Here is a 21799-nt window from a genome sequence, read left to right as displayed (position 1 = left end):
AAATGCTAGAATGTGTATCTGTATCGGCCTCGAAACATCCATATCAGACGACACAGAACATAACCAATACCAGAGGAACTCCAATGACTTTCAAGCTGATTTTTTTTTCAAGGACCATTAGCAGTGTGTGATCTGACTGGCGTGCTTAGTCCATTTACCCATACCCACACACTGTCCAAAAAAAAAAAAAAAACAGAAGTCTCGCTAGACGAGATTTCAATCTCGAGATTTCAATCTCATCTAGCGAGACTTAGTTTATTTTTAATTTTTTTGGTTGCATAGTGTTCTGTCACTATGAACATCAGATCTCACAAAAAAACAAACAAAAAAAATGTGATCTAACCTAAGGCCTATCCGCGCACATTTTAAGCTGTAGCGGACCAGGGGTGGAGTTATGCAATTTTTCTACTGCATCATTCATCCTAACTTCATCCTTTAACACATTGACCGCCAGAGGTTAATCTCATAATGTACTCACCAGTGCTAACGTTTTATTGTTGTTTTTTGTTTTTTTCACGTCGCCATAGACCTCGTTAAAATCCTTAAGATTGAGCTGTGCACTGTTTGTAAACATCGCGGAGATCTCCCTGCGTGTACCAGTCCAAACCACGTGTCAAACGGAGCCGCCATGTTGTAGTTAGAACGGTTTATGTTAAACAGTGATCAGCGAGGAGAAAAACTACAATCGAAGAAAATGGCGTTTCAGTGTGCGCTTTAGAATGGAGGCCTACGGGATCGGCAAAACGTGATCCAGAATAATTCCGTTTCCGGTGGTGTTACAATGAAATGTGCCGTATAGAAAATTGAAAAAAGTTCTTTTTTTTTCGAAAAAAAAGGAAAAAGCACCACAGCCCGTAGGCTACGGGATCGGCGCTTTACGGTTGGATTTATCGGCCCGTAGGCTACGGGCCTGGCGGTGAGAGTGTTAAGACCTGAAACCGATTCTACAAACAGTTTTCTGAAAAACATATGTTTCTACATCAGTGGTGCTCAAACTTTTTCATGTCAAGGACCCCCAAAATGATACGTATTTGGCCGCGGACCCCCATCTCAAAATACTTTGTTCCAGGGACTCCCAGAAGCAAAGATTTGAGTTAAAAATGTTCGCTTTAAAACAATATAAATATATAAATTTGCACACATTTTCTCGATTTGTCAAAAATAGCAGATCTACCCCCCCCCCCCCCCCAGTATAATATTGTTGCTGTCGGGCAGAAACCTATTATCTTCATACTTTAACTTTTTGTGTTTTTTGGTAAATTAATGCCCCTACTTTATCACACTACAGCGTCACACAAAAGCATAAAAAAATAGCAAATCTACAAGCTCCATATGCGGCGCGAAGCGACGTCTCTGTCCATCCGACAGAGACGATATGGGTTTTCAACCGGTGGTCCCTGTCACGGCTAACTATCAATCATTTATCTGGGGACCCCCCCCCCCTGGAACCCCCCTCAAGGACCCCTGGGGGCCCCCGGACCCCACGTTTAGAACCAGGGAATAATTTTGAAAGGGGGGATCATGAATTCGGTGAGTTGATAGAATATCGTGTGTGAAATTATCCCGATATTACTATGGAGCCATCCTTTCTGTCACTGAGGAGATGAAATATATATATATTATGCAAATTGTGCCGTGAGTGAGTTTTTAAATCTTTTACGAGCGAAACCTCACAGCGCCAAACATCTTCACCGCTGGGGGCGACGCAAACGCTGTGTGTGCGTGCGTGCGTGCATGTGCGTGGATCCGTTCAGCGAAGCTAGCATATGTCTGAACTAGAAATCACCAGTTTAAATTATAATTATTTCTCGATCAAACAATACACACTCTCTCATTCTCTCTCAAACAATCCATATTCAGCACTAAACACACTGCGCACACACACACAACGGCTCTGCATAATGCAATAGTCTGTTCACACGCATGTAAAATCTGTCTCAAACGCACACAAACATTCTCTAACATTCCATCTGTGCCGCACTACACTGATGTTCAACATTACAACAAGATCTCCGCACGCACGCACGCGCACACACACACACACACACACACACACACACACACACACACACACACACACACACACACACACACACACACACACACACACACACACACACACACACACACACACACACACACACACACACACACACACACACACACACACACACACACACACACACACACACACACACACACACACACACACACAGTGAGCTGCCTAGTTAATTCAGGGCTAAATTTAACAAGGTGTCGGGGGAGTTGTGCGGAGCGGCAGAGAGAGTGAACATGATGATGCATTATGAGGCTAACTAGCTTCACGCTGTCACGCGGTACAGTAGCTCCCACTGTACAAACCCGTAATCGCCAAGCTAATGTTAGCGCTTTTCTTTAGTTCGTCGCCGTCGGGCGGAAACCTCCCATCTCCATACTTTAAGTTTTTGTGTTTTTTCTTCATAAATTAACGGCCTATTTGATCACACTACAGCGTCACACAAAAGCATCAAAAGTAGCAGCTACGTGAGCTCGAAACGCGGCGCGAAGCGATGCGTATGGAGCTTGCGGATCTGCTACTTTTGAATTTGAATCCTGAAAAGTACCGGTAACAGTTTTGGACATATGAGGTTTCCACTCGACAGAGACGATTTGTGGGAAGTACAGTAGGTACTTTCTAGCGCTTTGCTGCACTGTCAACAAGGAGGTGTAGCGCTGACATCTCATGCAGCGGAAGGATTATTTGATGTCTTGTTTTGAAACACACTTGTACCCGAGTTTGTACCGGTTTTGCATCCGTCTCCGTTTTGTACCTGAAAGCAGACACATATTGCCATCAGAGCTCAACCCCAAACTCATTCCTCGTACGTTGCAGATGGCCTATTTTCACTATTTTTTGCGAATTTTGGAAAACTAGACCGGTTCCCGTTGGCTAGGTCAGAAAGTTGGAAATGCGTGCCCCACCCAGTTATGAAATACCGCTTATATACGTTGTACCCCGTCTGTCTGACTGTGTCCCTTTTGTGCCAATTGACTATATTCACAGTGTGGCCATTTTGCTCTCACATCATATTTGCGGGTTGGGAAGAAATGCCGCATTATTTCATTAACTTAATAGCAAAATGGCTGCCGTGTGAATATGGTGAATGGAGTTCCGTGTTAGGCATGCCCAAATATGGAGTCCAGACCAGTTCTATGAAATCATATTGATGACATCAGGGTGACATCAGGGTGCTCCATATACGGGGAACACTTATTGGGATATACAGTATATTATGGGCATATTGGCCTGTTTGGCGGTTCGGGACAACTGCTGACCTATCTCAGTCCTCAGCCTCGACTTGGAAGTCGATCGGTCGCACGGTTTTCGAGACACGTGGACTACAGACGCGCAGACAGACGCCGCACGCACACGCCGCCATTTTGCATAATTTATCAGTGGTGGAAAAAGTACACAAATGCTTTACTTAAGTAAAAGTATCAATACTGCAATGTAGAAATACTCTGTTACAAGTAAAAGTCCGGAATTCAAAATTTACTTGAGTAAAAGTACAAAAGTATTGGTATCAATATGTACTTAAAGTACCAAAAGTAAAAGTACTCATTAGGCAGAATGTCCTATTTCAAGTTTTCAAATGTATAAAAATCTTTTGAAAATAGCAGATCTACAAGCTCACAATGCGTCGCATCGCGACACATTGTGCACCCTATACTTCAAAATTGTACTTAAGTACAGTACTTAGGTAAATGTACGTAGTTACTTTCCACCACTGATATTTATAGTAGGATGTTGCCAATGACAACCCCCAAAAATAGAAACATCAGGTTGAAAGAGTTTTTAAAAAAATGACAGCGCGTTGACTGAAAGGACAGCAAAACGCAGGGGAGATCAAAGCGTCCTTTTCAGGAGGTGGAGTGCAACTCGACACAAACGAAGTACAAAACATATTTCCCGTCGTCTCATTTGTATTTATAGCTACTTTATTTTTAAGCTGACATGCAGTGGGCAGTCCAGGGGCGATCCAAACTAAATGAATAAATAAATACATGAATGATCACGCGGCACAGAGGCAGAGAACACAACAGCCCTCGCTCCGCTGTTATAGATAGGGCAGACCTCTGGTATAGATGTGGGATTTATTGCCAAACGGCCTGCATTATTCAATCCGATTTAAAAAAAACAAAACAAAACAGTTTCAGAGGCATTTCTGCTTGGTGAGTTGGTACAATGGAGAGCTACATAGAGGGTGAGTTGGTACAATGGAGAGCTACATAGAGGGTGAGTTGGTACAATGGAGAGATAGATGCATAGAGAGAAAGCAAGGAGCAGAGCGATACAACTCCAAGGACAGGTGCTTTATCGCTGTGGTTCTCAACGTGTGGGTCCCCACATGATTTTGGGGGCGGTCCCCAGATGACGGTAGGGACAATTTAAAAAGGAGTAGTTCACCCCAAAAATTACTTATTTTCTTATCAATCAAGGCAACCCTCCACCGTGCCAACGTCGATTTTTGTAGTTTTTGTCACATTCCAGAGCCAATAATGTGATCTCTCCGGTAGGGAGACTCAAGGAGTCGAGGAGGACCGGTTATCGAATCATTGGCTCAGGAATGCGACAAAAACTATACAAAAAATCTCCATGCATTCAAGGCTTCATGAATGTGTGTCATTGATAGAAAATAAGTCCAACTACTCCTTTAATGACTCATTTTTTAATACCTAAAAAAAATAAAAGAAAGGAAATGAAAGCATTACTGCATCAAAAACTGGTCAAACTGGTCAAACTTTTTTTTTTTCTACAAGCTCACAACGCCTCGCAGCCAGAGGCAAACTAAATGTAATGCCTACAACTCTCAGAATGGTAGAGAACCACTGATTTATCGCTGGGGACAGTTTACGGCTGCTTCTCAAAGTGGGGCCCAGGTACCTCCAAGGGGTCCTTGAGGGGTTTCCGAGGGGGACCCCAGCAAAATGAGAGAACATTTAAAAAAGAGAGACACCCTACTTTATTTTTCAGCCGTTTGAAAGCAGCCAATCTACAAGCTTGTGACGCATTGTGAGCTGGTGTTTTTTCGAAGAATGTTGACAAATGTAGACAAATCTTCTCTTTCTTGTTCATCCATGCGTGTGCGAGTGTGAGTGTGAGTGTGTGAGTGTGTGTGTCAATTTGTGTGCATGCAAGCGTGCGTGCGAGCGTGCACAAAATAACAACTCGTCAACATCAAATCACAACATTGTTGGTTAAAACCAACTGGCTGGCTCCAAGCACTCTCATTATAAGCGCAGTGAGTTCTGTATAATGAGGAAGTCCTGACAATGACAACATGGCCAATGTCACCTGTTTGAAGTGTCAACACAGACAACTCTCCCCTCATAGTGTGACGGCTGACAAGAGTGTGTGTGTGTGTGTGTGTGTGTGTGTGTGTGTGTGTGTGTGTGTGTGTGTGTGTGTGTGTGTGTGTGTGTGTGTGTGTGTGTGTGTGTGTGTGTGTGTGTGTGTGTGTATATTCAGCATGCTCTGCTTACAACCTTGTCTAAAACTATGGTGGTTTTTGACAGAAGGCTCTGTGAAATGACTAAATATGAGACTTATTGTAGCCACTTTCCACTCACTTTGTCCATATGTTGGGCATGTCATTATATTTGAGAAATGTCCCCAAAATTATAAACATTTTCCAACTCTTCTACACAAACAAAATAATAATAATAATAAAGTAATTATTTTCTAAAAATGTTCCAAAGTAATTACAAAGTAATACATTAAACGCATCGCAAGTATCAAATTGCGATGTGTTGTGTGTTGTGTCACTATTCATTGTACAACAAACTATATACTGTAGAGCCTTAAGTAGTTAAGAAATAGAACGGATTCTCAACATAATTGTTTTTTGGTAACTTGAAAATACGGATTTTTTTGCTGACCAACGCAGCCTTACCCATCGGCCATGTCATGTGACATAAATGAGTGGAGAGTGGTTGGAGATGGCTCCATTCTGTATCTCTCTCTCTTATTGTGCGTGGCCCCACTTGACACGAGCCAACTACACCTACCTGACATCTGCTATCCAGCATGAGTGGGTGCGGTGTGTGTGTGTGTGTGTGTGTGTGTGTGTGTGTGTGTGTGTGTGTGTGTGTGTGTGTGTGTGTGTGTGTGTGTGTGTGTGTGTGTGTGTGTGTGTGTGTGTGTGTGTGTGTGTGTGTGTGTGTGTGTGTGTGTGTGTTTGTGTGTGTGTGTCAGAGAGAGAGAAAACTATCCTATTAGCCAGTAATGGCGTAAGCCTAAGGGAGAGTGCGACTTGGGGTGTTGTTATGATGCCTTGTTTGTGTGTGTGTGTGTGTGTGTGCGTGTGTGCGTGTGTGAGTGTGTGCGTGTGCGTGGGAGGATATACGCAACCGGTCAGGTGTTAATAATATATGGGGGTGGCATTCAATGGACCGCACTGACTGAAAACGAGCAACCACAGTCACACACACACACACACACACACACACACAGAGACAGACACGTGCGTGCAGCAAGGCTAGGTCAGTGGTATATTCCTGGCACCTGCTGTTGGGTGAAATGTATTGATTTTGTGAGTATTTTCATGGGATACTTGACATTTGTTCATGACATCATTGCATTCTGTGTAGCCCGTATAGGCTCTCACTGGACACCCGTTATAACACCCGTTATAAAAGTCATCATTTGAACACAAACAGCGGCTTCAGTTAACAAAACAACGTCCTTAGACCTAGAACACATCTGTGTCACTTTTTCATTTGAGCAAAAAAAAAGCATTATTTTACACTTTGGCTATTCAAAAATAGCAGATCTACAAGCTCATTGCGCGGCACCGAGTGCCACGCTACGAGCTTGTAGATGTGCTATTTTTGAAAAATCGTGAAAATGTGTGCAAATCTTTCAATATATATATTCTTTTAAAGCAAACATTAACTCAAATCTTTGCTTCTGTGGGGTCCCTGGAACAACATATTTTGAGATGGGGGTCCGCGGCCAAATTCATATCATTTTTGGGGGTCCTTGCCATGAAAAGGTTTGAAAACCACCGACATAGAAACATACGTTTTTCAGAAAACCGTTTTTTGCAGAATCGGAACCTCAGGCCTCAATGGGTTAAATGCTCATCGGACAAAACGAAGAATTGTGAAATTGCACAAGACATGCGTACACGGATGGAGGCGTTCACATTTGGTGTACTAGTATTAGGCATATTTTTTTAATATTTATTCTATATGTAAATGTATGCCCAATTGATCACCATTTTGCGATGAAATCTTTTTTTTTGCCACACCATATAATTTTGTGTCTCTATTTTATCCAGCACCAGTCGCACATTTTTGGGATGTGCGTGCAGCACCACTTGCACTTTGACACTAACCCAAGGGGGAGCCAGGGATCGAACCGGTCAACCTTCCGATTCCACTGCCGCCCACCACGGCCACGTCACTCTCACTCAGGGATAACGGCAAACAAGCACGATACGCTCATATATAGGCAGGACCACGGCCACGTCACTCTGACTCAGACATGACCATAAACAAACCTGATACGGTTGTCCAGAACTGGCGATCTGACCGGCATGTCCATTAGGGGTGGGACGATATGGGTACCTCACGATACGATATATATCACGATATTAGGCCCACGATAACAATATATATCACGATATTCGACGATGTTCGATATATTGCGATATCACGATATTCGATATATATTGCAAGAAATTTCACCAACGATATATCACGATATCTGAAAATATCGATATATTGCGATATCACGATATATTGCATGAAAATTCACCAACGATATATCACGATAGTCCTTGTATTCAATTCATAAACACATAAAATAGCAACAAACGGTTCAAAATCATCATTACACAAATACAGAGTAGGGAAAACAATGTATCACAAACTTTTTTTTTTTTTTTTATATAGATATTTTTCGGCAGTATATCGATTATTTATCGCGGGAGAAAGTACCACCCCTAATGTCCATACATTGGCATATATGAATCTACAGTTGTCCAGAACCCCCGATCCAACCGATATGCCCATTAGGGATGGGCAATATTATCGATATCACGATATATCGCGATATTTTATTTCGCGATACTGTATCGCTATACTGTATCGCGATTAAAATATACAGGCTTTATGAAAAACATTCAAAGAACCTATCACAGATCTGCAGCTACTCAATATGTAGTGTATATATAAACAATATTGTGATATATGTATATATCGCAATATATCGCAATATATCCCAATATCGTGATACGACCCAAGTATCGTGATGCGTATCGCAATATAATCGTATCGTGACCCAAGTATCGTGATACGTATCGTATCGTGAGATTGTTGCCAATACCCATCCCTAATGCCCATATATGGGCATGCCAATATGCCCCAAAACACACTCGGCCCCATCTTTTCTAGTATTTGTTTTACATATAGGACCCCTTGGCTGAGAGAGAGAAGAAGCAGGGACCCCCACTACATAATGTATAACATTGTGTTGTAAATTAAACATTTTAATAGATTTCTCAGACAGCTTCATAGACTTTGACAGCACTATCACCCGTGTATGTTCGATTAATGTGTACTTTCAGACATTTAACCACTTGAACCGTCAATATTTAGTCTTTTTTCCCCCCTCTACACCAAACCTCTTCGCCAAAAATAGCAGATCTACAAGCTCACAACGCCTCGCACTGCGAGGCGTTGTGAGCTTGTAGATCTGCTATTTTTGGGGGCGAGCGTTCTTGTATCCGTTCCTCTTACCAGTGAGCAGGACGTCGGCCTCGTAGTTCCCCCTGATGGCGGCGTCGGTGCTGGGCGTCTTGCACTGGTACACGCCTCCGTCCGCCGCCCTGACCTCCTGGATCCTCAGCTCCACCGCGTCGTCGGCGATCCTCTCGTAGGCGATGTGTCCGGCGTCCACGCGGGCCCTCAGGGACGCGTCGGCGAACCGGCTGTCGAAGGTGGAGATGACGTTCAGCGAGGGCAGGCCCTCCCTCTTCATCGTCCAATCGAAGTCCTGGCGGGAGAGAGGATGGGGTTAGCCCATTAAAACCCGGGATTAGCATACGTGTCATTTTAGATTTTAGCTACAGCAAGTTTTTTTTTTCAGAAAACTAGCAACAAGCTCACGGCACGGCACCAAGAATTATTTTTGAAACTTGAAAGTGTTTGAAGAATGTCAAATAATTTTGCTTTTCTTTTTACATTCATCTTCTTTTCTGGGGGGGGGTCCCTGGCAACAGGCTCAAACCCCCCCTCGCCCCCCCCCCCCCCGTTATCAGAGCCATCTGAGCAGACATCTGCTGGGTGAAGCAGTAAACACAAGTGCCCCTCCCCCGGGGAGCAGAATATGGCTGCTGTCGGGCAGAAACCTTGTATCTCCATATTTCATAATCTTTTTTAATGTTTTTTTTTTTTGTAAATTAATGCCCAACTTCATCATACAAGACTGCGAAAATAGCCGATCTACATGCTCACAACGTGTCGCAATTAGGGGTGTGGGGAAAAAATCGATTCAAATACGAATTGCGATTCTCATGTTGGACGATTCAGAATCGATTCTCAAAAAAAAAAAGGATTTTGAGAGAGAATTTTTTTTATCTAGAATCGTTTGTTTTGGGGGGGAAAAACGGAAAAAATAGAATTGTGACCCCAAGAATCGGAATGGAATCGTGAGTTAGCAGAAGATTCAATGTGTGCTTGTAGAACGGCTATTTTCATAGTTTTTAAAGGTTTAAAAATAACAATAAGATAGTAACCGTTTTGGACTTGCAAGGTTCCACCAGCAATATATGCTCCCTCTCTAACTGTGCAGTGAGCACATGTATGTGTATACTATGTACACACTGTATTTAAAACACAATAATTCACTGACAAATAAAACAGGTTATTGAAGTTTAAAATCAAAAACAGAAAAATCTACTAGTTAGAAGAGGTCAACGGGACAGGAAATAATACATGGAACCAAAAAAAAGCAAACGAGAAGGAAAAAAATCATCAAAGTCAATGAGCTTAATGTAGCTCATTAGGCCTCATTATTACGGTTCCATTTCCAGACGTCCCACATGCACATTTCAATCACTGACAACTCTCCCCGTGTGCTCCAGGGTACACCAGGGTACCGCTGCCATTTCATTCTACACATCTAGCAAAGGACTCATTTAACCCATTAACCCATTATGACCTAAGGCGATTCTTAAGAATGTTTTCTAAATTCGAACAGTTTTTTGAAAAAAAAAAATAATAATCTTGTATATCTGCTATTTTTGCATAGCCAAATAAATCTAAAGTGACACAGATGCGTTCCAGGTCTTAAACCTATAGCTCACCAGGTGAAAACTATAATACCTGCTGTTATTTAAACCTACTGTATAGCACGTTGGTTCTCAACGCGGGGTCCGGGGACCCCCAGGGGTCCTTGGGGGAGTTCCAGGGGGTCCCCAGCTAAATGGTGGATAGTTAGGAACCAATTTGAACCTTGTGGGTCTGTAACTCTGAGAGTGTACAAATGGAACCAAATGGACCCGATTTGTACACTCTCAGAGTTAAATTAACATTGATTTTACAATATAATTTGGGGTCCCAGAGATAGAAATGCCATTAAATGGGGGTCCGTAGCCCTAATGCATGCCAAACTGGGGGGTCCTTGAAATTAAAATGGTTGAGAATCACTGCTAGAGCCGTAAAGAAATCTTCTCTTATGGGGGTCCTTGGCATATCTTTTGAAATGGGGGTCCGCGGGCTAATAAGTGTCAATTTGGGGGTCCTTGACATGTAAAAGGTCGAGAACCACTGGTATAGCAGTAGCACACCAGGTGAAAACTATAATACCTGCCGTACACTAACTACCTCAAGAGTTCCCAAACCTTTTCTGCTGGGGAGCCAAACTTACACAAATACATAAGATACATACATATTATAAAGTACATCCCTGTTTAAAAACAATATGGTAAATAAATGGTAAATGGTGCATATATATAGCGCTTTTATCCAAAGCACTTTACATAGATTGTTACATTACATTCACCCACACATTCATACAAGGATGGCGGAGGAAACCATGCAAGGCACCAACCTGCTCATCGGGAGAAATATAATTGTATGTCTTAAATTCTGAATGTTATGATTTTTTTAATGTTTTTTTTTTTAACTCATTCAGTGCCACTGGCCAAAATTCATTGTAAAAAAAAAAGTGCCATTCAGTGCAACAGCCAAAATTCATTGTAAAAAAAAAGTGCTTAGGAGCCGAGATACAGCCTTTTTCAGTAAGAAGTTAAACAAGAAGTGAATGGAGCAGAACATTTCCATTTTTTTTTTAACGTTTTAGACGTCCAGTGGCACTGAATGTAAGAAACATGATTTTTTTTATTTATTATTTGTTTATATTAACTTGTGACCCATAAAAATGGGTCCTAGACCTAATAATGGGTCACGGCCCATTGTTTGGGAAACACCTGCAATACCTGGTAGGGTAGAAAACTAGCATTGGTCTGGATCATCTGGACTGCAGACAACACATCTCCATATCGCCAAACTTCAAAACCAACAGAGCTTTATACAGCTTCAAAGTTAAGAGTGCAGGAAACCTTTGGAGGGTGTTCGACTTGATTTATACTTGGATATACACCATGTCGTGCCCTTTACTGCAGTGGTTCTCAAACTTTTTCATGTCAAGGACGCCCAAAATGATGTTTTCTTTTGGCTGCGGACCCCCTGTCTCAAAAACAATTCTGTTGCCAGGATTTTTCAAAAATAGCAGATCTACAAGCTCATAGCGTGGCACTCGGTGCCACGCTATGAGCTTGTATATCTGCTATTTTTTGAATAGCCAAAGTATAAAACATGCTTAAAGTGGTTAAAATGATAGTGGCGCCATATTAACTAGTTTTGCTGGGGACAAAAACTAGGACCCCACCTGGGGGGTCCCCGGACCCCACTTTGAGAACCAATGCCTTTACTGTACCTGCTCCCGAGGGCCCTCGTATTCGCCGACATCACATCTGATGGACACAGACTGGCCCTGCACTCTGATCAGAGGTCCTGGGGACACCTTCACCACCCTGGCTGAACACACGCCTAGAGAGAGACAGACACACAGAGTTTAAACTCAATGACACAACCTTGTTGGGATACCGTCGGACAGCGGTTCTCCAAGGACCCCTCCAGGGGGTCCTTAGGGGGTTCCCAGCTAAAAAAGAGAAAACATTGTCCAGCCGTTATCTCTCCACACCCCCACCAGCTCAGCGGCCTTGCACTGACGCACTGATAGCAGATGTGCTGCTAGCTCGCAGCACGAGCGCACGAAAGTGACGCGCCGTGAGCTTGTACATCTGCTATTTTTTTGAATAGCCAACGCATAAATGGATAAAGTGGTTAAAATGAAGAATGAAAATAGAACGCTATGTGCTGGAACTGCCAGCGTGACGAGGCGCTGAGCGACTATATTCTGCTTTGCGTGTGGTGTTTTTTTATCCGGTCACAGACAGAGAGTTGAAAAACCTCTACTAAAGACCACTTTAGTAGAGGTTTGGGTTGTGTAGTTACTTTGCCATGATGTAACTCCAAAGGTGGACAAGAAATACAAAATTATTACTCCATTAATTAGAAATTGATAATTCTAAATATACTCCTCATTGACTCTCAAAGTCACTCTTTTAGCAAACAAAGCTGATTCAGACAATACAGAACATCACAAAACCCAGTACTGTTTTTTTTTATATAAAAATGTTAACTTCCTATTTTTAAAAGGAAGAAAACCCAGACTGGATCGGTGGATCCGGATCTTCAAATAATAAAAAAGTTTACATTTTTATTAAAAAAATAAACGGTACTGGCCGGGTTTTGTGATGTTCTATATTGTCTGAATCAGCTTTGTTTACGTTTGTTTATATGAATCATCAATTTATAATCAATGGAGCAATTATTTTTGATTTCTTGTCCACCTTTGGAGTTACATCATGGCAAGGTAACTACACAACCCAAACCTCTACCAAAGTGGTCTTGCCCTTTAAAGGCGTTTTGAGAAGTAACTACAGTACTTGAGTAAATGTACTTAGTTACTTCCCACCACTGGCGACGGCTTGGGGAATCGTTTTTTAAGTTTAGCCCACATAAAGTGTTGGTTCTTCTCTGGAGGAAGACAGAGTGTCTTTGACCTTGTAATCCACACCATTACTCATGCGCTGAAGGCCTTCACACAGTTACTGTACCCAGCAGCACCTGGGAGGTGACCCGCACAACCTCCGCGTTCCGCTGGCTACCAACTTATTGAGGCCATGTATTTATTGCTCGTATCGTCGGCCGTCGTCGGGGCGGAGAAACCTCATATCTCCATACTATTTTACACTTGTTTGCGTAAATTAACACATTGGGTGCTAAACCGGGATTTCTCGTTTTTTTCCGCAAAAGGGGGGAATCACCCACGGTGCCTCTTAAATGGAAGGGACAGATGGATCACCGTGCCAAAAAACCTGGCTTCCGTCCGCTCCCATTCTATCCCCTTGATAAAAAACCTCCGGGTCTCCTTTATAACTTTTTACAGTGGTGAAAATGAGCCATTTTCGGTGCGCGATCACTCCGCAAATGGCGGCTCGCGTGAGAGATGTTATATTGTTCCAGGCGTTAGCCTGGACCATCCACCGTCGTACACGCATCCATTGTTTACATCCGGGTGCTCGTCGGGGAGTCTACAGCTCTAAACAGCGCAGCGTTACAAACGGTAAGATCGCTGGCACTAAACGTACACCGTTTTAATCAAACTCTGGCACCGAATGTGTTAAGTAACGCCCCGCTTGATCATACTACAGCTCCACGTGAAAGCATCAAAAAGTTGCAGATCCGCAAGCTCGAAACGCGGCGCAAAGTGATGCGTTTTTTGGAGCAGCTTGTTGATCTGCTATACATTTGTATTTGAATCCTGAAAAGTAACAGTTTTGGACATATGAGGTTTCCATCCGACCGAGACCAGTGGTTCCCAATCGTTTCAGCTTAAGACCCAAAATAAAATGTAGATCTACTATTTTTGATATGGTTTTGGACATGAGGTTTCCACCCGACAGAGACGATATGCTTACTGGGGCGAGGCGAGACGCCCTCCAGTTATATGTACCCTAACCATGGGATTAACCACTTTTAACTTCTCCATATTTAGTAAGCCACACCCGAGTTGGCTCTGTACTTCATCCGGTCCGTTCATCCCCCCCCCCCTCTACACTACATCTCAGATCTGAGAGAAAGATAATTCGAGCGCGCGCACACACACACACACACACACACACACACACACACACACACACACACACACACACACACACACACACACACACACACACACACACACACACACACACACACACACACACACACACACACACACACACACACACACACACACACACACGTTAAAAAATGATATAATATAATATAATAATAGCAGATCTACAAGTATGTATATATATATATATATCTGCTATTTTTGAATAGCCAAAGTATAAAATAATGGGTTTAGGTGGTTAAAATGACTGTGACGCTACTGTTAGAAAGGCCCTGTACTTTTACGGGTACCCCTGAGGCGAAGCAAGCAGAATCTGAACCCAGCAGCAAAGTAGATTATACAGTCCTTTCCCACAAACCCTCAGTAACAGCTACAACATTGGGTTAAGGGTTTTATGGAAGATGCTTAATCTAAATCTATGTTTCCTTGTTTGACCAATTCAAACAGTTTTTAAAATAAAATATGTAGCATTACTGTACGGGGCCAGGTTTCGTGAGAGAAATAAGCAACCAGGACTATGAAAACAAGGCCAAAAGAAGCAACTAATAGGCCACATGAGCACTTTAAAACCTGTACGCATCGGATATTTGGAAATATTTGAAAATAGCCGATCTACAAGCTCACAACCTTGTAGTTCTGCTATTTTTTAACAACCCAAATCTGGCACGGGGGTCCCTGGCACAAAATATGTTTAGATGTTGGGTCCATGGACACATTACATATTTATTTGGGGGTCTCCTTGACATGACAATTATTTGAGAACCACTGGTTTAAACAACATTTAGGAAACAAGCCCAAATAAGCTAAACTATACTTTAGCAACAAGACCCCCCAAAAAAAACTGCAAACCTGTAACTACCAATATTTACAAACGACCTTTATGGAAAACAAGCCCAAAGTCGCTTATAATAAGCAGGCCTGGCAACATTGGTAAAAAAGACCAGGGAAAGCCATGCAGGCCTCTGTGGAATGACTGAAATCAGTCATGGATGGTGACTGAGAACAACTGTAATCCATGCACACTATATACAGCAGTAAAGCACACAGGCTAGAATACACCATCTCGGCTGGATCACGTATATGTCATGTACACTCAATGCTTACAGAATGATTGTCTAGCCCTTTAAGACCTGAGAAGATTGTAGAAGTGTCTTCTAAATCCTAAAATTTTTTTTAAAGAAAACCCCCCAAAAAAAATCCTCGATTTTTCAAAAATAGCAGATCTACAAGCTCATAGCGCGGCACTCGGTGCCGCGCTATGAGCTTGTATATCTGCTATTTTTGAATAGCCAAAGAAATCTAAAGTGACACAGATGCGTTCCAGGTATCAATGGGCTAGAGCAGTGGTTTTCAACCTTTTTCATGAAGGACCCCTAAATTGATATACATTTGGCCGCGGACCCCCCATTTAAAAATGTTTTGTGCCAGGGACCCCCCGAGAAGCAAAGATGTCAGTTAATTTTCGCTTTAGAAAAATATAAATATTCAAAAGATATGCACACTTTTTCAAGGTTTTTCAAAAACAGCAGATCTACAAGCTCATAGCGCACTCGGTGCGCTATATACCACGATGTGCTGTTTCTCATCCAACCAAAAGGGAAGGAAGGAAACAGTAGAAACTGACAGCATGTCTCTTTAGGGCTTGTTACGACGAGCAGCAAGGAATGGCTGACACACACACACACACACACACACACACACACACGTTGCAACATGTCTCCAAGGCAGCGCGGTGTGTGCATGCTTTGGCGAGAATGTCGAGATTCTCGTTCATTTATTCTTGTAAGTCGTGAGCCAACACAATTTCTCTCCCTCTCTCTCACACACACACACAAACACTCTCTCTCAATCTCGCTTTCCCATTGGTTGTACAGCATATTGCGTGTGCGTGTGTAAGCAAAGGAGAGAGAGTAGGGGCCCTCCTCTGTCCTCTGCTGCTTCACACACAGGCACAGTGGATGGTACATGATGATGGTAGGCGATCGCAATATGATTTGCCAGTATTGAAATGTTTCATTCCAGTTCATCTCACAGAAATCAAAGCTCTCTCCACACGCATGCACCCCCCCCCCCCACACACACACACACAAACACACACACACAGTGTGACTACCTGACTAAAGCCAGTGTTGCCATGTCTGCTTATTATAAGTGAAGTTGTGAAGTTGCTCTTGTAAATATTGGTAATTGTGGTGTTTTGGACTTGTTTTGGAAGTGTAGCTGCTTATTTGGAGCTTCCATTATCATGTCAAGGACCCAGCAAAACGTATATGCATTTGTTGGCGTACTCCCCTGTTTGAAGATATTTAGTTAAGTAGTTATGTTAGAAAAATAAATAAATAGACGATTTATATAGGGCTCAAGCAGTAAAACTGATTTTGATGCTACGTTAACTCATTCTGCTGGTGACCCGTGTGTGTGTGTGTGTGTGTGTGTGTGTGCGTGTGTGCGTGTGTGTGTGCGTGTGTGCGTGTGTGTGTGTGTGTGTGTGTTATCACGCGTCCTGTCTGCTCGTTTCTCTCACAAACATCTGGCAACGCTGACTGAAGCATGAGTAAGCACAGCAGGAGAGAAAGTGATCTGAACCAGTGTTGCCAGAATTTTGTGAGAGCAACCAGCAACCAGGTCTATGAAAAAAAGCCCAAAAGAAGCGACTATAGGCCATATAGAGGGCACACACACAGCTATTTGAAAATAGCCCATCTACAGGCTCCGAACGCGACGTGTTGTGAGCTTGTAGATCTGCTATTAAAGAAAAAAAACTTGTAATATTTTTGAAACATTTTAAATATACACATCTTGTATGGGGGTCGCCGGCACAAAATATTTTCAGATGGGGGGCTGTGGACAAATTAATTTGGGGGTCCAAATTGTTTGAGAACCACTGGTTCTAACATTTAGGAAGCAAGCCCAAATAAGCAAACTTTAGAAACGAGCCCAAAAAAACACAACTACCATATATTTACAAGCAACTTTACAGAAAAACAAGCCCAAAGTCGCTTATAAAAGGCAGACCTGGCAACACTGCTCTGAACAGACCGCTTACAGAGCTGATGACTCGTCTAGTCAGGGATTGGCCCAGACCAGTAATACCTACAGTATAGCCGGGGGCCGCTTAGCTATGTGGAAATGCTAACGTCATTGCTATCCCTGACAATGCTTTCTTCCCCACAATCTCTTGCCTCAATAGAAAACTTTTTCAACTCAATTAGTCGCCTGTTGGGCAAAAACCTTGTATCTCTGTATTTTATATCAGTGCAGAAATTTGGTAAATTATATCAGTGCAGAAATTTGGTAAATTAATGCCCTACTTTGTCATACTACAGTGTCACGCAAAAGTAGCAAAAATAGCAAAAATAGCAGATCTACAAGCTGAAAGCTTTTAGAATTAACAGTTTTGGACTTCCAGTTTCGGGGTTTCCACCCCGCCCTATTTTATACTTTGTCATACGATTACCACAGTGTCATCATGACAGAAATAGACGAAACAGGGCCTAAAGCCTGTCTGTGGGTTAACTCATTCCCTGCCTAGAACGACTAAAACGACTTTTGTCCTTTAACCCCCTCTACCAAGAACGACTAAAACGATTTTTTTTCTTATTCATTTTTATTTTTTTTTAACCCAAAGACCAAGGAGATTTTTTTTTTGAAGATCTAGACTCCCATCCACTTCCTTGTTAACTTAAAACTTAAACATTTTGTATCTCGGCTCCTGAATACTTTTTTTTTTCAATGAAAAATCTCTGGCAGTGGGCAAACGCAAAAAAAAAAAAGTTCTGGCAGTGAATGAGTAGAGCGTGTGACTAAATAATAACTACATTGGACCCATTGGAACACACAGGCTATTTTCTTTCCCCCCCATTTCATTAAAAGTAACGTTTGTTTTTTGCACATAACAAAAAGGTCTCTACCCGACAGCGAAGGTACTCGAATACCATCTCTATCTATGCCTGATGCTTAGAAACCTTTTCAACTCGGAGTGACTTAGAATTAGCTTTAATTCAAAGTGCCAGTGGCAATAATTACTATCAGGATCAGACTAAAACTATGTAAGGAAGGGAGGGACAACATCGCCAACCGTCACTTAAAATACAGAATTGTGCCTTATGTGGAAACTGAAAGACGCGTCCCTTACTGAACTGATAAAGGACACACTTTGTGACCTCATTTTTGTGGAATCAATCAGTGACACATCTTACAAGTTCAAACAGCTCATATACAGTACATAATATACAATAATACAGGTTGTTAACAACTTAAAGTAAACCCTCTCTAGACTTAGTAACCTGGACCCGAGTTGTTCCTGTACTTAGACATGTTTTTTTCTGTCTACGTCAAATCTCTTTGCCAAAAATAGCCGATCTATGGCCTGGACCGCTAGCATAGCATAGCGGTCATAGCGGTCCAGGCACCGAAGTAGCCTGACAGTGTGTCGCGGGTTCGAGTCTCGATCCCGACGGCCTTTGCTGCATGTCACTCCCCATGTCTTTCCCCATTTCCTGTCAGACTACTACTAAAAAAAAGCCGATCTACAAGCTCACAACGTTGTGAGCTTGTAGATCTTATTTGTAGATTTCTGGCTAATGTTCCCCCCAAGAACATGCATGTATAAAACTGTACTATACTGTAGAGTGAGATGTGTATCTTTTTCTGGACGTCCCGTAATGTCTCTTAACAAGACCAGGAGACCTGGTTCTGCCAGACCCAGACTTTACATGACGTGTCAGCCTGTGTCTATGCCCATGTATGGACGAAAAGAAGGGACACACGACGTGTGTCCCTTCTATGCCCATGTATGGACAGACTTTTTTGGGGGACAGATTTTTTTTTGGCTAGGGCCGGAGGACAAAGTGACCATGCCCATGTATGGACGAAACAGGTACAAAGCCTCATGTAAGCCCGACCCCTTGGGTCTGGCAAAAAAAAGAACTCCAGGTTGGGTGTATTTCATGTAGTTCTCAGCCCTCCGTGGAGGTACTTCTGTGAGTTTGACAGGAGAAGATATTGCCTCATAAACGCACATGCTTTATCCTAGCCCCATCCTTAACTAAACACTGTTTTCCTGCGTGACAGAGGCATATCCCCCCCCCCCCACCAGCCCTATCATCTGCAGACTTCTAGCTAGCTATTACAGCGCCTGCAGGCCACATACCTAAGAGGGACCACTCCATGCATGCCCAGTCACAGGCTGACTACACAAATATTTGACTGTGGTATTCCATCACGGCCCACACGATTAAGATCACACAGAGACACATCGGTTCTTCAGGGTTGGTTGAAGGTGTCTGTTGCGTAGCACGGGTTCCCACACTTTGTAGCGTGAAAACCCGGGACCCAAACTTGCAAAAATAATACATTATGAATTAACCACGTTAAAACACTATTTAATAGTGAAAATAGTCAATCTACAAGCTCACAACGCGACGCGTAGTGGGATTATTATAGATCGGCTATAGAGTACCGAATTCCTGACGTCACTCCCATTACCCCTGGGTCACAGCGTTATTCTTCTGTATTGGAATTCCCATAGGCGGATCTTAGATCGCGTCATATAAGAACTGTGCTCCAAAAATAAACAATTCCCACCCTGGCCTCCACTGTGAGAACCACCGTCTGCTATATAGCACCATTTGACAAAGGTGTTACATATAGCACCTTAAAAGATAGACTCAGTATAGCGGCAATTAAGATTAAGATTACGAGCCAAAGAAACACTGTTCAGTGGTTATTCAGCACTAAAGGACTAATAATATAGCACTAAAAGTGTTAAAGGGGATTGAACGCTCGTATGTGTGTGTAATCCAACTCCTTCTATAATGTTCAGACAACAAAAGGGCAGAGAGAGGGTTGTAGAATGGGACCCCCCTCTTTCTTTGGTGTTTCGCCTTGATTGCGTCTAAAGTTTCCCTAACATTTAACTTCCCTAAACCTAACCCTAACCTCACAAACAATATGACTAACCCTAACCTCACAAACACTATGACTAACCCTAACCTCACAAACACTATGACTAACCCTAACCTCACAAACACTATGACTAACCCTAACCTCACAAACACTATGCCTAACCCTAACCTCACAAACACTATGCCTAACCCTAACCTCACAAACACTATGCCTAACCCTAACCTCACAAACACTATGCCTAACCCTAACCTCACAAACACTATGACTAACCCTAACCTCACAAACACTATGCCTAACCCTAACCTCACAAACACTATGCCTAACCCTAACCTCACAAACACTATGCCAAAACCTAACCCTAACCTCACAAACACTATGCCTAACCCTAACCTCACAAACACTATGCCTAACCCTAACCTCACAAACACTATGCCAAAACCTAACCCTAACCTCACAAACACTATGCCTAACCCTAACCTCACAAACACTATGCCTAACCCTAACCTCACAAACACTATGACTAACCCTAACCTCACAAACACTATGACTAACCCTAACCCTAACCTCATAAACACTATGCCTAACCCTAACCTCACAAACACTATGACTAACCCTAACCCTAACCTCATAAACACTATGCCTAACCCTAACCTCACAAACACTATGCCTAACCCTAACCTCACAAACACTATGACTAACCCTAACCCTAACCTCACAAACACTATGACTAACCCTAACCTCACAAACACTATGACTAACCCTAACCTCACAAACACTATGACTAACCCTAACCCTAACCTCACAAACACTATGACTAACCCTAACCTCACAAACACTATGACTAACCCTAACCCTAACCTCACAAACACTATGACTAACCCTAACCTCACAAACACTATGACTAACCCTAACCCTAACCTCACAAACACTATGACTAACCCTAACCCTAACCTCACAAACACTATGACTAACCCTAACCTCACAAACACTATGACTAACCCTAACCTCACAAACACTATGACTAACCCTAACCCTAACCTCACAAACACTATGCCTAACCCTAACCTCACAAACACTATGCCTAACCCTAACCTCACAAACACTATGCCTAACCCTAACCTCACAAACACTATGACTAACCCTAACCTCACAAACACTATGACTAACCCTAACCTCACAAACACTATGACTAACCCTAACCTCACAAACACTATGACTAACCCTAACCTCACAAACACTATGACTAACCCTAACCTCACAAACACTATGACTAACCCTAACCCTAACCTCACAAACACTATGACTAACCCTAACCTCACAAACACTATGACTAACCCTAACCCTAACCTCACAAACACTATGACTAACCCTAACCTCACAAACACTATGCCTAACCCTAACCTCACAAACACTATGCCAAAACCTAACCCTAACCTCACAAACACTATGCCAAAACCTAACCTCATAAACACTATGCCAAAACCTAACCCTAACCTCACAAACACTATGCCAAAACCTAACCCTAACCTCATAAACACTATGCCAAAACCTAACCTCATAAACACTATGCCAAAACCTAATCCTAACCTCACAAAC

At 42.6% G+C, this 21799-nt stretch overlaps 1 protein-coding gene across 1 annotated transcript in view; it reads right to left on the bottom strand.

The window, feature by feature from the left end:
- Window positions 1-21799, bottom strand: part of LOC308081006 (immunoglobulin superfamily member 8-like) — a gene marked incomplete at its 3' end in the record, with an annotated part of 54677 nt that overhangs the window by 16362 nt on the left and 16516 nt on the right. The window contains exons 2-3 of the mRNA XM_080457411.1: window positions 11987-12099; window positions 8785-9040 (exon numbers count right to left, since the gene is read on the bottom strand). Coding sequence (XP_080313537.1) covers window positions 8785-9040; window positions 11987-12099 — 369 coding nt within the window. The remainder of the gene's footprint in view (window positions 1-8784; window positions 9041-11986; window positions 12100-21799) is intronic.

The sequence above is a fragment of the Gymnoscopelus braueri genome (assembly GCF_963280865.1).
Source record: "Gymnoscopelus braueri genome assembly, contig: SCAFFOLD_153, whole genome shotgun sequence".
In the NCBI taxonomy this organism is placed as follows: Eukaryota; Metazoa; Chordata; class Actinopteri; order Myctophiformes; family Myctophidae; genus Gymnoscopelus; species Gymnoscopelus braueri.
The sequence above is the reverse complement of the archived record's forward strand: the minus strand, read 5'-3'. Positions and strand labels throughout refer to the sequence as shown.